This window comes from Herpailurus yagouaroundi, unplaced genomic scaffold, assembly GCF_014898765.1.
Source record: "Herpailurus yagouaroundi ecotype Mexico unplaced genomic scaffold, PumYag 29, whole genome shotgun sequence".
In the NCBI taxonomy this organism is placed as follows: Eukaryota; Metazoa; Chordata; class Mammalia; order Carnivora; family Felidae; genus Herpailurus; species Herpailurus yagouaroundi.
Genome location: NW_024412377.1, coordinates 103589935 through 103608667, shown reverse-complemented (window position 1 = coordinate 103608667; position 18733 = coordinate 103589935). Strand labels below are relative to the sequence as shown.

General features: G+C 41.7%; 1 protein-coding gene across 1 annotated transcript in view; it reads left to right on the top strand.

The window, feature by feature from the left end:
* The window catches only part of MCCC2 (methylcrotonyl-CoA carboxylase subunit 2), a 70211-nt gene that overhangs the window by 48236 nt on the left and 3242 nt on the right, over positions 1 to 18733 (top strand). Inside the window, exons 9-16 of the mRNA XM_040451297.1 lie at positions 3810 to 3909; positions 4018 to 4113; positions 5580 to 5652; positions 9049 to 9125; positions 10071 to 10137; positions 13525 to 13681; positions 14534 to 14648; positions 17116 to 17201. Of these exons, the coding sequence (XP_040307231.1) occupies positions 3810 to 3909; positions 4018 to 4113; positions 5580 to 5652; positions 9049 to 9125; positions 10071 to 10137; positions 13525 to 13681; positions 14534 to 14648; positions 17116 to 17201 (771 nt within the window). The remainder of the gene's footprint in view (positions 1 to 3809; positions 3910 to 4017; positions 4114 to 5579; positions 5653 to 9048; positions 9126 to 10070; positions 10138 to 13524; positions 13682 to 14533; positions 14649 to 17115; positions 17202 to 18733) is intronic.

The following is an 18733-nucleotide window of genomic DNA, read 5'->3' as shown; positions in this document are numbered from 1 at the left end:
ATATATTGTCAAATTGGTTTCCATACAACACCCAGTGCTCATCCCAAAAGGTGCCCTCCTCAATACCCATCACCCACCCTCTCCTCCCTCCCACCCCCCATCAACCCTCAGTTTGCTCTCAGTTCTCAACAGTCTCTTATGCTTTGGCTCTCTCCCACTCTAACCTCTTTTTTTTTTTTTTTTTTCCCTTCCCCTCCCCCATGGGTTCCTGTTAAGTTTCTCAGGATCCACATAAGAGTGTCCTGGACTTTTTTTTAAAGAGAACTTTAAGGAGCTTTAAGGAGAGATATGCTATTATGAAATATTTCATCAGAAAAACTCCCCCTGGCTGTAAAACAGAGAACATTTAGGGATTTGGCATGAGTCTACCTGAGGGACCAATTCAGGGGGGTTTATCAGCAGTATAGGTGAGAGATGCTGGTGGCTATGGTGGTCATGCACGTAGGGGGAGTGACCAGGTTCAAGCTTCCTTGAGACAGAACTGAGGGACTTGCTGATGGATGTCATATAAGGGGTGTAGGAAAGTGGAGTAACATAGGTGATAACTTGACATGGTTTCATTCCTGAGACAGGGAAGATGGGAGGAGGAGGAGGAGATCTGAGGATGGGGCAGGGGGATCGGGTATTCCTCTTGGACCGGGTAAGTTAGAGGCGCTTGAGACATCCAAGTAGGGATGCTGGCTGAGCAGGCAATTAATTGATAAGAGTCTGCTCCCCAGATCAGCGCTGGAGATCTTTAATTGGGAGTTGTCAACATAGAAGTAGAATTTAAACCCATGGGACTAGTTGAGGTAGCTCACCCCAAGATGGGTGTAGATAAAGAAGAGGGCCCAGGACCATACCCTAAAGAAGCCAGGTATAAATTGCAGGTAGACCTCGTCATCAAGCTCCCTGGCTTGGCAGACGCACGAACCCCTCTTTGTGCTGCCAGACCTCAAATCCAGAGAGGCAGGAGGCTACGGGAGCAGTCTAGTAGGTAGGAGAAAGAAGACAGGTACAGCATTTCTACTTACCTGTCAATAGCAGCACTGCGCCTTAAGAAAAGTTGGGGAAAGGAGCTACGTTTGCCTCAGTTTTTCCTTCATTCCCTTCTCACTGAGAGCTTACTGTGGTTAGATTGATGGCACTCAGTGTTGTAAGTAACACAGAAAAATTTCAGGCCTGGTCTCTCCCTTCAGGATTGATAATTTCATTACGTAGATAAGAGAAACCAAAGAGCTAAAAAGCAATTACAAAATGAATATGCTAGCTTGCTTCCAGCTTTCCGACTAGAGGCAATAGGAGGAGTGGTTAAGGGAGGGGTGTTGTGCTTAGGACACCTAAGTTGTGTGTTCTGCATGCGTGGAACAGAGCACTCGTTTCTTTACGGTGAGCACATGCGTGTAAGCGGACTTGCTGTGGTCCTCTCTGATCGATAGCATGGGCCGTTGCAGCAGACATTGGTGTGGGAGGAGGAGGGAGGGAGGCCGTGGCAGGCAGCCGGGAGGGAGGAGCACGCCAGTGGAACAAGTGGGTGGAATACAAGGTGGACTGCCACTGTTTGTGGTTGCTTAACGGGAGAAGGAAATGAAGATATCATTGGACGAGCAGTAGTGTAAAAATTTTTTTGATTTAAAAAAAGTTATCTGGTGCCCATAAACACTGTGGCAGTATGCCAAGTTGGGCTGTAGGTTCCAGAATTCATCTTCTCTTTGCCTTACTTACTACTGTTGTGACTGGACCAACTACGTACTTCCCTGAGCCTCATGTCTTCATGTGTAAATGAAGATAATAATAGTTCCCACCTCCTAGCAGTGCCTTATGCCTGCTAAGCACCCTATTGCTACTAGCTATTATTATTAATAATAACCTGTTTAAAATCATGAGACAATGATTAAGCGGTGATGGCTTGGTTTTTGTTTTTTTTAACAGTGTAATAGATTGCTTTGGGTTTTCTCTGTCTTTGTAAATACATATCTTTAAAAATTTTTTTTAATGTTTATTTGTTTTTGAGAGAGAAACAGAGCACAAGTGGGGGGAGGGGCAGAGAGAGAGGAGACACAGAATCCGAAGCAGGCTCCAGGCTCTGAGCTGTCAGCACAGAGCCCGATGGAGGGCTCGAACCCACAAACCACGAGATCATGACCTGAGCCAAAGTCAGATGCTTAACCGACTGAGCCACCCAGGTGCCTCTTTGTAAATCCATATTTAAACCTCTTTGATTAGTCATCCTGAGGAGTTAATTTGACATAAAGACTTTCAAAATATAGTGTCTCATCAAAGGTTTCCCTTTCCTGCTGTTTTCATGAATACTAGGCAGTTTTGAAAAGAAAGCATTTCATTTTAAATATTTACTGATTTGGAAGTAGTTCCTTCTGCTGCTGTTTGCTTACTGAATTATTACAGTGCAGCTAGAAGTCAGCAATTATAGCTGGCATTATGTATGAAGCATTTAAAAGATATGGTTAGTTGTAAAATGTCATATTAAGTTAAAAAAAACTGAAGGGTCTAGTATTTGCAGCATGTGTGGGGCTGTAGGACTAAACACGGTCTCTATGCTCATTTAGAAACACCCAGTCCAGAGGTAGAGAGCCCTGAAACCACCGTGAGAACCCATTTCTAAGAAATACCTATCAAGGGTTTGCCATTTTTCCCTAGACAGGTCATCACAATTATCACAATTTAGTTGCAGCAGATTAGTCCTTACTCATAAAATGAAGAAAAATTTTATTTTTTTCAGGTACATATTTTTGTCTGTGTTTATCATCATTTTAGTTTAAAAAAATTTTTTTAAGTTTATGTATTTATTTTGAAAGAGAGCAGGGGAGGGGCGCAGAGAGAGGGAGAGAGAATACCAAGCAGGCTCTGCACTGCCAGGGTAGAGTAGGGTAGAGGTGAGATTGTGACCTGAGCCAAAATCAAAAGTTGGACACTTAACCGACTGAGCTACCCAGGCACCCCTTATTTATTTTTTTTTTTTTAAGATTTTATTTTTAATTAATCTCTCCATTCAACGTGAGGCTTGAACTTAATACCCCCAGATCAAGAGTCACATGCTCCACTGACTGAGCCAGCTAGGTGCCCCTACAGTTATTTTTAATATTATATTACAGAGTCATAGTATATCTACCTGTGAGATAACAAGCCATCTAATCAGAATAAAACTAATAGAGCAAGCCCATGCATCATTCACACCGAACTTGAAATTGAATGGGAACTTCAGTGGCCCTTATCACATTTCTATTATCAATACCCAGTTTTACCATTGATCCAAGGGACAGGGTCTTCAAGCCTTTGTATGTTACCTATAGCAGCTTACTCTTAGGGTGTAACTTTGTAAGGTGCTCCTCAGCTGTCTCTCTGAAATGAGAGACCATAGTTGGCATCTTTGTTAGGAGCTTAGTTAGTTAGTGACAAACAGTTTGTTGTTATGGACTACATTATGCCATCTGTGGTTGTTGAACTTTAATCATATACAGATTTGTTTGAGGTGCATGGGAGGAGCATTAAATAGAAATCCTCATCAGCAAGGCTCTCTGGTCTAGTAGAAGAAGGTCAAGATTAAGAAATAGAAGGTGTGGATTCTTATACAGCTACTGCTGGTCCTAGGGCAAGGTACTTAATTTAAGTATACCTCAGTTTTTCCTGTTTGTGAAATAAGGATAATACCTTTCTGCCACGGCCATTGTGAGAATCAAATTAGATGACATGTATTCAAGTATTTTGGAAGTGAAATGGTGCTATCCTTAAGTGAGAGAAGATATTTGGGGTTTAAGATACTTCTTTTCCTTTTCCCTGTTCTGATTATTTTAGTGTGCTTTGCTCTGTAGAAAGTCTGGAGTATCCGACTACTATGCTTTGGATGATACTCATGCCCTTCACATAACTAGGAAGATTGTGAGGAATCTAAATTATCAGAAGAAATTGGATGTGAGTTGGTTATGTTCTTCTGTTTTTTATTTTATTGAAAAGCATTTTGACTTATGTTACCCTGAATAATGTCTTTTAACAGGTTGATGTGGTTTTATATTTCTGCAGGTTTCCATTGAGCCTTCTGAAGATCCTTTGTTTCCTGCTGATGAATTGTATGGAATAGTTGGCACTAACCTTAAGAGGAACTTTGATATCCGAGAGGTGTGTGGAGTGGAACTGTGAGCTATAAACCATGCTGTCAATCTCATTATATCCATTTGTAGGGCTGCAATCTGTTTAGATAGGTTGGTGCCTTAGAGCCTACTGTAGATCTCAGTAGGGAGTGACATAGAAGGGAAAGATCTCTTACTAGAAGAGAGAGGGGGATTAAAATCCTCTTAATGGTTGGGAAGTTTTCATTGCACAATGATGAAACTTGCTTTGTTCAAAAATAGGACTCATTATTCCTGTGGAACTTAGGAATGATGTAGGTAACTTCATAATTTTCAGCTGTTTCTTTTTAGTGTTCTGATTTTGGGAAGTGGATGCAATGTCAGTAAGTTGTTGAAAGGAAAAAAACGTACCGTTTTAAATCAATATGACATTAGCAGAGATTAGACTTTTGATTACAGTTGAAGCTGTTGCTATGGTTACAGATTGTCAACATGGTCTTCTTTGGTCTAGATTGACAATTTTTAGTGCTTGCATATAGCATGTAGTCTTTTATTTTGTTTGCTATCTGACAGAATATTTTTTAAATTAGGGAATTATCTTTTTTTTCAAATTAGGAAATTATCTTACTATCAGATTCTGTGCCTTAGTTTTCCCCTTGACTATATCCATTTAGCAGTTGATGAACATTTGGGCTCTCTCCATATCTTATCTATTGTTGATAATATTGCTGTCAACATCGGGGTGCCTGTGCCCCTCAAATCAGTATTTTTGTATCCTTTGGATAAATACCTTAGTAGTACAATTGCTTGGTCATAGGGTGGTTTTACTTTTAATTTTTTTGAGGAACCTCCATGCTGTTCTCCAGAGTGCCTGCACCAGTTTGCATTCCCACCAGTGGTGTAAGAGGGCTCCCCTTATCTTTTTGTTTTTCTTTAAACCGGATGAGAAAAGTGAGGCTCAGATGACTTGAGGTAGCCAGGCTGTGATTCTGGTTTCTCAGCTGTAGAGCCAGGAATCAGGGCTGGGTCTTCCTCTCAGCACTATTTGCTTAGGTTCATCGCATCCTCACAACCTTGTCCCACCTTTACAGAGGTGAGAACTGAGATTCCCTCCAGGACATGCAAGTCCTATTGATCCCTTAGGTTGGAGGCTAAGTCTCCTGACTCTGAGCCTATCCCGTGCTTTGTGGTTGAATCCCTGACCCTCAGCTGATACTTTTGAGCAGCTCCTGGAGCTCTGAGTCCAGCATGCAGCCCTTACAGTCTCTCTGCTTCTCTGCTTTGTAACATGGTGCTGTTGCTCTGACCACGTAGTATAAAACCAGGGCCCAGAATGACTTCAGGGTATCAACCATGCATCTAAAGTGAAATTCTAGTGAGAAGACTTGCTGCGTAGGGTGAAATTCTGTGAAAGTAACAACTTAAGCATGAATTTGTTTTCCTTATGACTAACGTTAATGCAAAAAATTCTTTTGTAGTATAATATCTCAGGGACACTGTTATTTTTCTTCTTAGGTCATTGCTAGAATCGTGGATGGAAGCAGATTCAATGAGTTCAAAGCCTTATATGGAGACACATTAGTTACAGGTATAAAGGCAAAGAATTGAAAATATGAACATTTTTTTTTAAAGATTTTATTAAAAATTTTTTAATGTTTTTTTTTTTTTTTTTTTTTTTGAGAGAAATAGACAGAGTAGTGAGTGGGGAGGCGCAGAGAGAGAGGGAGACATAGAATCTGAAGCAGCTCCAGGCTCTGAGCTGTCAGCTCATAGCCCAGTATTGGGCTCGAACTCCCGAACCGAACTATGAGATCATGACCTGAGCCGAAGTCAGATGCTAAACTGACTGAGCCACCCAGGCGTCCCCTTAAAGATTTTATTTTTAAGCACTCTGTACACCCATCATGGGGCTTGAACTCACTATCCCGAGATCAAGAGTCACATGCTGTACTGAGTCAGCCAGGTGCCCCTGAACTTTTTCTATTACTTTGAAAATAAGTGATGTTTTATCTCCAGGTGTTGATGCACTTGGTGTGAGCTTTGTTATTTAGAGCAGGACAAGTATGTGGGTCTGTATTCAAAAGGAGTTATTTTGTGAAGATGACTTGGAGCTGAACAGCTTCGTAGATCCAGAGGGTTTAGTATGATGATGGCTGGATGTTGTGGTGCAGGACCTTGTCTGTGACTTGGTGGAATTCACCGTGTAAAGACCCGTTACCGCAGTAAAATTAGTGGGAGCATTTGTAGTTCTTTTTGTTTGGATAATTTGGGTTTTTTTTTTTTAATTAAAATTTTTTTTAACATTTATTCATTTTTGAGAGTGAGAGAGACAGAGTGTGAGTCGGGGAGGGGCAGAGAGAGTGGGAGACACAGAATCCGAAGCAGACTCCGGGCTCTGAACTGTCTGCACAGAGCCTGATGTGGGGCTCAAACTCACAGACCACAAGATCATGACCTGAGCTGAAGTCGGACACTTAACCAACTGAGCCACCCAGGTTTCCCTTGTTTGGATAATTTGTAATTGTTTTGAAAATTTCAGCACTCTTTCCTTGGTTCTTTAGTCTCTAATTCAACTGGGAGGTTTTATATAATGTCCTTCCTAGAAGGACCTTCTCATAGCCTCTGTGTGGGTCTAACGTCGAATCATGTAAACACTAGACCGAGAATACAGGACAGAAAACCACGTCTGAAAAAACAAATAAGTCTATTTATAAAAGTTCATTCATTCATCTAAAGTGTTAAGTTTGCAGGCTCTGGAAGAAAAGTGTTTGAAACATAGATGCTAGACCCATAATAATCTATCTTGGACGAATGGCAAAACGAATTCTCTGAATTTTATTTGGTCTTATGAAAGCTAGAAAATGTAGTAAGTAATCTGAAGGCAACATATCAGAGCGAAAAAAAAAATAACTCTAAAAAATCCAAATTGCAAATCTACGTGGAGGCTTAAGGATAAATCACAACACTTTCTCCTGGTGTGATTTATGAGCAATAAAAGCGTTCACACTGGGAGTGGAATTTATGTTTTTGTATTGAGGTGTTTAAGTGATTAAGAGACTTTTGTTTGATATATAGACAGGATTTGTGGCCAAATAGTTCCGGATGTAACGCTCACTGTGCAGCGGTTTGAAACAAGTCAGAGCCGTTTCTGCTTCTTTTCCAAAGATGGATGGCTGTCCTTGTCATCTGTTTTTACCAGTTTGCCCCTTACTTGCTCAAAGACCTGTGGTACCTTTGTCCCCTAGAATACTGAGGATATATGTAATTCCTCTGTCTTGAATTCAGGTAAGATTGGAGAAAGGGAAGGGGAAGTGAGAAGTGAGGAGAAGAGGGGAATGAATGGAGGTTGGTGACAGGAGGAAGTACTGGAGGGAGGAAGAACAGATTTTTCTGAGGATCAGGTATCCCTGGCAGCTCTTAAGAGTTTCTTCCTGCCTCTGCACCTGCCTAGGTATGCCCTAGTAGTTTCTTGGACATTTTGCTTTCCTGTTTGGCCCGAAGGAAGTTGGTGAAGGCACTTCCTCCGTGTCCCTGATATAGTGGGGCATGTGCCCATGGGCTTGGAGATCCCAAGCCAGGCTCAGGATGGGTTGAAAGTCTAAATAGCTCACACAGGGCAGTATACCTTAGGAGCAGCACCACACTGCCAAGAGATGTGCAGGTTCCCAGCTGGTTTTGTGGGGGTGGGGCACAAAAGTGGAAGCGGATTGCTAGACCTTTGGAGAAGGTCACCCCTTCGCACTGTCTCTGTAAGTGGCATTGCCACTTAAGAAATGCAGCATAGGCTTTTGGCTGGGATTTTAGGACTGAAAGATTAAGAAAACCAAGACAACGCCAGAGTAAAGAACAAAAACAAGTTTTTAAAAATTCAGTGTTCTGGCATATCAGCAGGTTGACATTCTCTCTTATCCATTAATTTTCCCTCAACAATTTTTCGAGCACCTGTTTTGTGTCACACACCACTTTGTGTCGCACACCACACGCTGCCGAGCGTCTCAGCTGGCAGCCGGTGTGTCTTGAGCTTGAAGACAAAGCGGGGTCCCCAGGCGCTTTGGGAGAGTGCTTTGTCAACAAGCACTGTTTGTTGACTCTTGGGTTCCAAGTGTTTGATACCTATTTAGAGTCCTCGTTAGGCTTGTTGCAATTCACTCTTGGGAAGATCTCTGTAGTTTTTCAGGTTTACAAAGCCTCCTGAAATCCCCTCAGGTGTCTCCCTCACATACTAATCGTTTTCCCCCTTTTTCTTCTCCCTTTGTGTCTATGTGTATGGAGAGTGGGTGTTTGCAGCAGTAGTGGGACTGGTGGTGAGGAATAAAGGAAGCTTTTAGAGAAAATGAAAGTGCAGTGGTTCATTGTGTGACCACCGACCTCTACTGTGCTCCCGCTTTTGAAAGCAAGTTGACCTGGGTGTTACATGTAAGCCAATTTAACAATAAATTATATTAAAAAAGAAAGAAAGAAAGAAAGAAAGAAAGAAAGAAAAAGAAAGAAAGAAAGAAAGAAAGAAAGAAAGTTGGCCTTTGCTGAGTTTATACCCTTTACCTCAAGGGCCTGTCATTGCCACAGGCACTTTCAGGCAAGCCAGTCACCTGAGAAAGACAGATAGCTCTGAACATGGGCCTTTAAATGGCTCTCCGCCTGTGATTTGTTCCATTTCAGAATGTCCTCTGTCTGGTACTTAGTAGGCACTCGGACATGTGTTACACAAATGAATGGGCAACACCCTACCCCATCATCGAACCAAACCAACCAGTCAGACAAAGTGATAACTTTACAGGTAACACACTCCTTTCAAGGAAGCAAAGAACCCAGATTCTCCAGTACTTTAGAAAGAAGAAATTGTGACACGAGCTGTTCTGTACCCTAGACAGAATCCCCACATTTTAAACTTTGATTTGAAATTAAAGAATGTGTAACTATGTCTGTTAGCTGTGAATTAAAAATCCTGTGGAATACATAAATCTTTTTTCAATTTTCTTTTGAGGATTTGCTAGAATATTTGGATACCCTATAGGTATCATTGGAAATAACGGAGTTCTCTTTTCTGAATCTGCAAAAAAGGCAAGTACTGTTAAACATGTTTCAGGATTTTCTGTTTTAAACTTTGAAGGTCAAGTAATGAATGAAAGTTTATTGCATGAAAACTTTAAAATATTTAACCAGATGCCTTAGTAGGCAGAACACTGTATGTGCATGTGAGCGTGTGTGTGTGTATGTTAGTGTTTGAAACCGTTTATATGGGGGTTTACATTAACATGTTTTATCTAGAGCATTATTTAAACAATGAAATGTTTCAGGGAAGTTTTGACACGATGCTTGAACTGTAAGTGCTGTGGATCACATGTATGTATCCTCAGGCTGTAGGAATACTTGTTTTAAAAGTGCTTATATTGTTTTAATTTTTACTAAAAGTTTTTTTCTTAATGTTTATTCATTTTGAGAGAGAGAGAGAAAGAGCTCAAGCGGGGGAGTGGCAGAGAGAGAGAGAGAGAGAGAGAGAGAGAGAGAGAGAGATTCCCAAGCAGGCCCTTCACTCCCAGCACAGAGCCCATCCTGGGGCCCCATCTCACAAACCATGAGATCATGACCTGTGCTGAAATCAAGAGTTGGGCAGTTAACTGACTGAGCTACCCAGGCGCCCCTCTGTTTTCTTTTAAAGTGGAAAACTAAGGAATTATAGTGAGGCTCAGGAATTCCCACTGACAAGCACTTCTAGTTTTTTGAGTTTCACTTGCTGTTTAGAATGTTAGTGATTGACTTCATCCCTACAGCTGTGAGCCAGTGATCACACACATGACTGCAAACAAATGTAGTACAAACCATAGTCGATGTCCCATTGGCCGTGGGTCCACACGGGAGTATTATTGTTACTGTTACTGTAAGGTCAAACTAGCCAAGCACAGGGTACACTTTCCTATTGCTGACCCAGGTATGGTGTTTGTAGGATGCATGATGGCTACAGATTTGTTCACCCCCCTTTAAAAAGATTACCTCATTTGCTTATAGGGGGCTCACTTCATCCAGTTATGCTGCCAAAGGAATATTCCTCTGCTGTTCCTTCAAAACATTACCGGTAAGAAAATAGCTTAATCAGTTTTGTTGCATTATTCCAGAGATTAACTGTCCAGTAGGACTCAGATATTGGGCAGTGTAGACATAGAGCACTTCCATTATAGCAAAAAGTTCAACTGGATACTCTTTTGTAGAGTTTCTTCAAGGGTTAACACTTCATGAATCTAAAATGAGATGTTTGGGGCGCCTGGGTGGCGCAGTCGGTTGAGCGTCCGACTTCAGGTCACGATCTCGCGGTCCGTGAGTTCGAGCCCCGCGTCAGGCTCTGGGCTGATGGCTCAGAGCCTGGAGCCTGTTTCCGATTCTGTGTCTCCCTTTCTCTCTGCCCCTCCCCCGTTCATGCTCTGTCTCTCTCTGTCCCAAAAATAAATAAAAAACGTTGAAAAAAAAAATTAAAAAAAAAAAATGAGATGTTTATCCCTATTTGGATAAAGCAGTTTCTCAGTTACATGTATCACAGTCAGAGGGCCTCCCTTTACTCCTACACGCGCATACCTACGCCCCTTCCTCCCCCGCCCCGGCAGGGCTCTATTCTCTCCCAGAAATACTGATCTCACTACCAGAGAGTGCTGTCTGACCCATCATCTCTTTCCTAGCACTTTGTTTTCCATAAAGGATTTCAAGCACATGCTATGCTCCTTCCTTTTCCTCATCTTTTATTGTGTGGTTAATTCTACCTGAAGTGACATACTAGAAAAGGTGTATGTACATCCTGAACAATAGTCTGAGGATTTGAGTTTGGACTCCAAAGAATGGTAAGATCAGTATCCCCTGTCTGGATTTCATGTTTCATAGATGATCTTAATAGGGTGGATGAAATGATTTTTAAGGTCTTCTGTGGTTGTAGAGTACTTTTTCTTACAATTCTCTGTTATTTATCTTGTTTGTGGAACAGTGCCTAACCTATAGGGGGCACTTAGATATGGTGGTTAGCTGAAAGCCCCCCCCTCCTCCTGTCTTCAAAATGATCCTTGGCTATCTCAAGCTCAAAGGAAGGAGGGTTCTTAGTTAGTCATTAGAATCGGGTGAGCCTTCACAAGAAAAAGGAGTTTGGCTCCTGCTAGTCAGCAGGGCATTAAACAGTCCTGGTGCAAAAACATCTTGATCTGGTGCTCCCCTTAAGTTTAGGATAGTTGATTAGATGGATTTTGAGAGGCGTTATGTCCCAACAGCAGCCCGAGAGAGCACTTTGTGGCAAACCTTGTGGAAGGCAGATAAAAAGAATTCTGAAGCTTCAGGGGACCTTGTTTCTAATAATTTGATGGTTTATTAACCACCAGTAAGTTAAACCTTGTTCTTGGAAGTTACACCTACATTTCTGTTCTTTGGTTTTTTGGTTGGGTTGGGCGCAGAGTGCAGAGATTGTGTTTGATTTTGCAATCTTGCATTTGACAGTCCTGTGTGACATCCATGGAGATACACATACAAAAGGCAGTTGAATAAATCTATTTTTATTATTATTAAATATATTTTTAACATTTATTTATTTTTGAGAGACAGAGTGTAAGTGGGGAGGGGCAGAGAAAGAGGGAGACACAGAATCTGAAGCAAGCTCCAGGCTCTGAGCTGTCAGCACAGAGCCCGGTATAGGGGTCCAAACCCGTGGACCACGAGATCATGACCTGAGCTGAAGTCTGATGCTTAACCGACTGAGCCACTCAGGCGTCTTAGCAGTTCAAAAAATCTTGAACACAGAGGACGTGTGTTGGCTGCATATAAAAATATAGGCATCCTCAGAATATGTAGATGTTATTTAAGACTGTGGGAAGAGATGAGAACACCCCCGAAAGAAGACAAGAGGGCTCAGGGACAGTCTTTGAGGACAGAACTCTGATTTTTTCCAAAGAGATGAGAGGAGAGGAAGGAAGGGAGCATGATTATGTTGTTTTTTATGCTGGGAAGGATTAGGGGAAAGACAATTGAGGTGGCACAATTTTTTTTTTTTTTTTTTAATGTTTATGGTATTTATTTTGAGAGAGAGAAAGATAATGAACAGGGGAGGGGCAGAGAGAAAGGGAAACAGAGAATCCCAGGCAGGCTCTGTGCTGTCACCTAAGAGCCTGATGTGGGGCTCAAACTCATGAACTGTGAGATCGTTACCTGAGCCAAAACCAAGAGTCAAACACTTAACTGACTGAGCCACCCATGCACCCCGTGGAATCCTATTTTTGAAGTCAAAATCATCTCCAGAGAATAGAGAAGCGGTAGGGTGCTGGGTGAGGGATGAGAGCTTGAAGGTAACTGATATTTGAGCTAGCTACTGTGGAATATTTCAGGAAATCAAGACAAGGCAGGAAGAGGTGCTCTGAGCTATTGAGAGGGCCCTGTTCACAGGGGTCCCAGGGAAGCACAGTGTGCCTGGCAAGGATGAGGGCTGTCCTGTCAGTACCGCTGTGTCTGCAGCTTGGACAGCTGTCCCATAAAAACTGAATGGAATCGGATGACTTGATTGCCAGGGACTTGCAAAACAAAAACAGTGACAGCCAGTTAGGCAAGTGAGTGGACGGTTGGGGAGGGAGACGCATGAAGCCTGGCTTGGGTTTTGTGAGGTGAGCAGGAAGGAGCCCAAGGCCTGGAGGGCCCAGTGCAGCTGCAGAGCAGTCTCCCATGGCCAGGAGCTTTAGGAAGCACAGGAATGCTGTAGTTGCCGTGAAAAATTCTTCCACCATGCTATTGAGTCACTGGCGGGGGGCTCTTACCATCTTTGAAACATCTATCTTTTTATTTCATCCAAATTTTAAAGCAGTGCTTCAGAAGGAACAGTTTATATATTCAACCAGGTCAGGAAATATGGAAGCCCTTGTAGTTCGGCTTGCTACAGCATTTCGTCCTGAGCTTGCTGTGCCACAGTCCTTCATCACCGACTGCTGTTTGGGGAGAATTTTTGACGGTAAACTCCTGGCATCCTGATCTTGTTTGAGAGCTGTGTGTGCATCCAGATGAACCATTTTCATGGTTTCAATAAAATGAAAATTTTAGAAGTGATTAGAGCAGTTTTATTTTATCTTAAAAAAATTTTTTTTTAATGTTTATTTATTTTTGAGAGAGAGAGAGTGTGAGTGAGACAAGGGCAGAGGGAGGGGGAGACACAGAATCTGAAGCAGGCTCCAGGCTCTGAGCTGTCAGCACAGAGCCTGACACAAGGCTCAAACCCCCAAACCACGAGATCATGACCTGAGCCAAAGTTGGACACTTACCTGACTAAACCACCCAGGCTCCCCGTATTTTATCTTTTCAAGCAAACTTTTTGGGGGGTATATTTCACATGTAAATATTTTGTTACAGTGAGAGGCTTTGTAGTAAAACACAATTTGACAAGATATTGGATTTGACTTCTGCACATAAATTCCATTACATCCAGAGGCTCTTTTTCTGTTCTTTTCCTTAGGATTTATGGTTGGTAGAGACTATGAGGCGGAAGGAATTGCCAAGGATGGTGCCAAGATGGTGGCTGCTGTAGCCTGTGCCAATGTGCCTAAGATAACTGTCATCATTGGGGGATCTTATGGGGCTGGAAACTATGGGATGTGTGGCAGAGCATATAGGTAGGTGATTGTCATGGTTTTCTCTGAAGAAAGAATCACACTTCAAGTATATTTATAAATGGTCAGTTTGTTACAGGTTTATTTGAAACATAGAATGGCATTCACAAATTTTGATCAGTTATACCGTAATTTGTATCATCTGGAGGAGTGAAATGAAATTTAAGACTAAACGTGCTACTTGGAAGAAATCCACAATGGGAATCAGGAAATATTTTGCGATGGCTCATAATGTCATAATTTATGTGATGCAGCTAAAGTCTTGCTTTGAGGAAGGTGTATACTAGACGTAAATATACATAGACTGGAAAAGAAAGTCAGGCTGAAAATCACTGAGCCAGGCTGCCAGCTCAAGAAGTGTGAAGAAGAACAGCTTATTAAACACAAGAAAATAGAAAACAGGACACAATAAAGAGTGAACATCGTAAAGATAAAAGAATCAGGAAAGCCCAGACTTATTTGTTTAAAAAGGTTAACAAATTTGATCGTCTCCTAGTAAAACTAAAAAATAAAGCGAAAAGACTTTATATCGGGAATGGAAAACAGGACATAAGCACAGGTAATAAGGGGATATTTTGAATATTTTTATGCCCAATAAGTTGACATGAAATGGACAAATAAAATTTATCAAAACAGACATCAGAATCATGTGGAGAACTTAAAAACCCGACTATACTCAGCACACACCTCTGGAGATTCGTCTGGGGTAGGTTCCAAACGTGATTTTTAAAAAAAATGCCCTTGGAATACACAGCTGGAATGAAGAACCACTAATTTAGGAGGTAATCACAGGCCTGTGAAAACCTCTGTGTTGTACAGTGAATTAATTTGATCATTTTTCTTCCCCGCCTACAGCCCAAGATTCCTCTACCTGTGGCCAAACGCTCGTGTCTCAGTGATGGGAGGAGAGCAGGCAGCCAATGTGTTGGCCACAGTAGCAAAGGACCAAAGAGCACGTGAAGGGAAACAAGTAAATGCTGTTTTTTCTGTGTCTCTGGGTTTGGCTGAGCCAGGGAGCAGCGCACCCAGAACTCCTCAGTGTTCACGGGTTAGGGCCTGGCTTCACTTAGAAGATGTTGACTGTCGGCAATTTGGACTTCCATATGCTCTCTCTTGTTAGAGCTACTTTATTGGAGGTTGCTTGTTGTAATTTTTCAGAATTTCCAAGAAAATACTCGAGAAACTCAGACACTGGTCTGAGGCATAAGGATCTTAGATTCTTAGTCATTTGCAGTTAGTGAGATTTAAATAAATGCGATTTACTTCTTTGATTTTATGACCTAAAGCAGCAGAATTTTGTTTTTTCCAGTTTCTCTCTTAGATTGTCCTTGAGTGGGAGGGCCCGGTCCTTTAATTGAGAATTGAGTAACATTATTATACTGTGCACATATAAATGAAAAATGGAAAGGTCACTGGAAGCTTGATGAAAGGCAAGTCAGCAAGTGGCTGCTTTTAGTTTTCTAAATGTTAATAGTAGGTACTTTGAAGCGATTGTTTTTTAGGCCTTGACAGCAACATCACACAAAAGGTACTGACTGAGTACTCCACAGGGTACAGAGTGCTCAAGCACCTTAGAAGGTTTACATGACTTGGAGAAAATGTGAGGTTCTTGCCCCTTGAGTAGCTGACAGTCTGGGGGCGGACAGCTTATAATCTGAGGGTTGAGTGAACAACAGAATAATTTATTAAGGCAAATTCTTCTTTGCAAGCAGTTGTTTTGAAAATGGATTCTTTTGTTTGTGTCTCAGAGATTCTTCTGAAGTTGTGCATTAATTTTTATTAGTTATACTACTACTTTGCATAAGCCCCGAACCTTAAAATGATTGATGCATGTTCTTGGAACTGTTTACGTGACCTGTTTTATCATAACAGGGCATAACATGGAGGAGGCCCTGCCTTCTAAGGTTCTCATTCCTGCCAGTTAGGATCATCTGGTCAACCGCCTAGCTTGTGGCATGGGGATAAGATAAGCATGAGGGGTGACTCCTGCCTCCCTGAATGCATCCTCCTCATGCTTCACATCCTCAGTTGTCTTTTCCAAGCAGCAGGAATTCTGCAGACTTAAACTGAAGTCTCCTATTCATTTCCGTACTGATGAGTATCCAAGTGAAATGAGAGGTTTACTCTTGTGTTTGTTGTGTGTTTGTGTGTTAGGCATCAGAGGTGTGAAATTCTACCTGATATTTTAAAGACCTATCTTTAACCCTAGCCCAGTATGGTAGTCTTTTATTAAATAGTTGTTCTTTGATTGATATACAAATATATGAATTCATTTATTCTTACGTATGAAAGGAAAGTATAGGATTTTAGTGGTTCTCTCGCCAAATTCTTGACATATAAATGATACTAAACTATGAAAGTACATAAAAGAAGGTTGGATTTATTTGAAATAAGTCATTTGTTTTGGTGTGAAATACTTTTTAAGTTGAAAACACTTTCCAGGGTTTCAAAATTGGTCTGCATAAAGATTTTTGCAACTGAATTAATTATTGCTTGTTTCTGGCAATACTGGTGGGCAAGCCACTAAATTTTTAATTAATTTTTAAAATATCTCTCAGCTATTTGGGTTTATTCAAGTGGTGGTTGATGTTTCACCCATTTAAACTTTAAAATTGTTTTAAATTTGGCTATTTTGAATGAAAATCCCCTACAGGGCACCTGGGTGGCTCGGTTGATTAAGCATACGAGTCTTGATTTCGGCTGAGGTCCTGATCTCATGGTCATGAGATGGAGTCCCACTCTGGGCTCTGTGCCGACAGTGTGGAGCTTCCTTGGGATCCTCTCCCCTTCTCTCTGCCCATACCCACCACTCTCTGTTTCAAAAAAACCAAAAAACAAAAAAACCCACAACAACCTCCTACTGGTCCACGTCCAACAGAAGCTGCTAAATGTAAAATTGCCCTTTTGTTACTTTTTGTATAATTCACATCCCTTGTTAGGCCCTTCTAGAATACTCTATCCCCTTGGGTTTGTTTTTGTTTTTCAAGTTTATTTACTTATTTTGAGGGGCGGGGAGGGCAGGGGAGGGACGAAGAGAGAGAATCCCAAGCAGGATCCACACTGTCAGCGTGGAGCACATTGCAGGGCTCGATCTCACAAACCGTGAAATCACAACCTGAGCCAAAATCAAGAGTTAGATGCTCGACTAACTGAGCCACTCAGGTGCCCTGCGATCCCCTTGGTTTTGAACCTTACACTAAACCGCCTCAGGAAGTTGTCTCTGACAAGGGAGATGTAATGGTGGACCAGTTTGTTACTCATGTCTCAGGTGAGATCACGTGTGCTAAAGTATCCCTTGTCATCTATATATGTCACTGTGCAGATGGTGGTTGTGACATTATTACTCAAGAAACGCTCACCCCTTTTTTCTTGAGGTTCTCTTGTGTGGATCTGTTGCTTAAGTACAGTGGATTCATTCATGGTCCCTTTTCTTTCAGTTCTCCAGTGCGGATGAAGCAGCTTTAAAAGAGCCAATCATTAAGAAGTTTGAAGAGGAAGGAAACCCTTACTATTCCAGTGCAAGGTGGGAGCCAGCGAAAAACTACCTTCTGATACCTCCTGATGGGTGCATCTGGGCTGTAAGGGCAGCAGCTTTACAGAGATACAGGCAGTTGGGTTGGTCTGGCCTTTGTAGGAACCAGAAAACAACTTTTGGCCGCACATAATTTTGTATTATTGTCTCTATAATGGGAGTACCTGCTGCGGAAATCCCACCCCTTCTCCCAGGCTGGGCTATGGACCATTACCACTGGTCTGATTCTACAACTCTCCACCATTCTTTCTACCACCACCACCCCCCCCACGCCTTTTTTTTAGTGTTTATTTTATTTTTGAGAGAGAGATAGAGAACACATGAAAAGGGAAGGGGCAGAGAGAGAGAGGAGAGACACAGGATCGGAGACAGTCTCCAGCCTCTAAGCTGTCAGCACAGACCTGACACAGGACTTCAATTCACTGTGAACTGCAAGATCATGACTTGAGCCGAAGTCGGCACTTAACCGACTGAGCCACCCAGGCGCCCCCTTCCTTCTTCCGCTTCTAAATGAGGTGTCTGGGCCTGCAGGGGCTAAAAAGTTAAGAGTTATAATCCTGGCTGTATCATTTTCAGGAATTAGTTCTTTTATAGTTTTTGCTTAAATACGTGGATTCCTGCCATGCCCCTGTCTTTATTTTGTCTTTACTCCCATTTTAAAGATGACTTTGGTTGAACTGTTGAACACGTTTTGGCACTTGATAACGAGTGTGCTTGTGCACTGAGGAGGAGATTACTCACAGCCAGGGTCTGTGTGTCAGCACCAAGTAATCACCTCACACACCATTGCAACTCTTGGTTCTGTTTGTTTCTTACAGCCTTTAATGAGGTCATAAATCATCGTGGCCTGCCCGGGCTGCAGACTTGCTGCCGTGTGTGCATTCAGACCTCTGTTTTCAGCAACTTTAATGTTCTTCATTCTGAAGAATAATCTAAGCTTCATATCTTCCTTTTATCCCTTGGGCATATGGAATAAAGAAAATAACTATTTGTGTCTTTTAAAATTAGGTTATGGTGTGATTTGTGTCATTTACTGGGGAAGGCAAACTGGAGAGGAGGGAGAAAAGAAAAAAATTAGAATCCGTTTCAGTCATCAGCACATCTTTCATGGCGGGTACTGCTCCTGGCACTTTGGGTACAGAGGCTGAACATACTTATTTTCAAGAGCATATAATTACTTTCAGAATGAAAATGGTACCATTTGGCATTTTTAAAAAGCCTATTTCTCTTCTTGTTAATATGTATTTTTGTAAGCCGATTTGCAGGGCTATTTTGTTGTGGGTCATTGATTCATTTAATTAAGATGAAAATATTTTATAGTCTTTGAGACATAAACATGTTCTTGTTACCATCACTTAAACAGACTTAGATAGTAGCCAGTAGAAGCATAGAGGAAATAGAAAACCCTAAAAAAAGGTTTAAGAGAAAAGAGTAAATGGTAAGCTCACATACAGTTTTTTTTTGTTTTTTTTTTTAATATATGAAATTTATTGTCAAATTGGTTTCCATACAACACCCAGTGC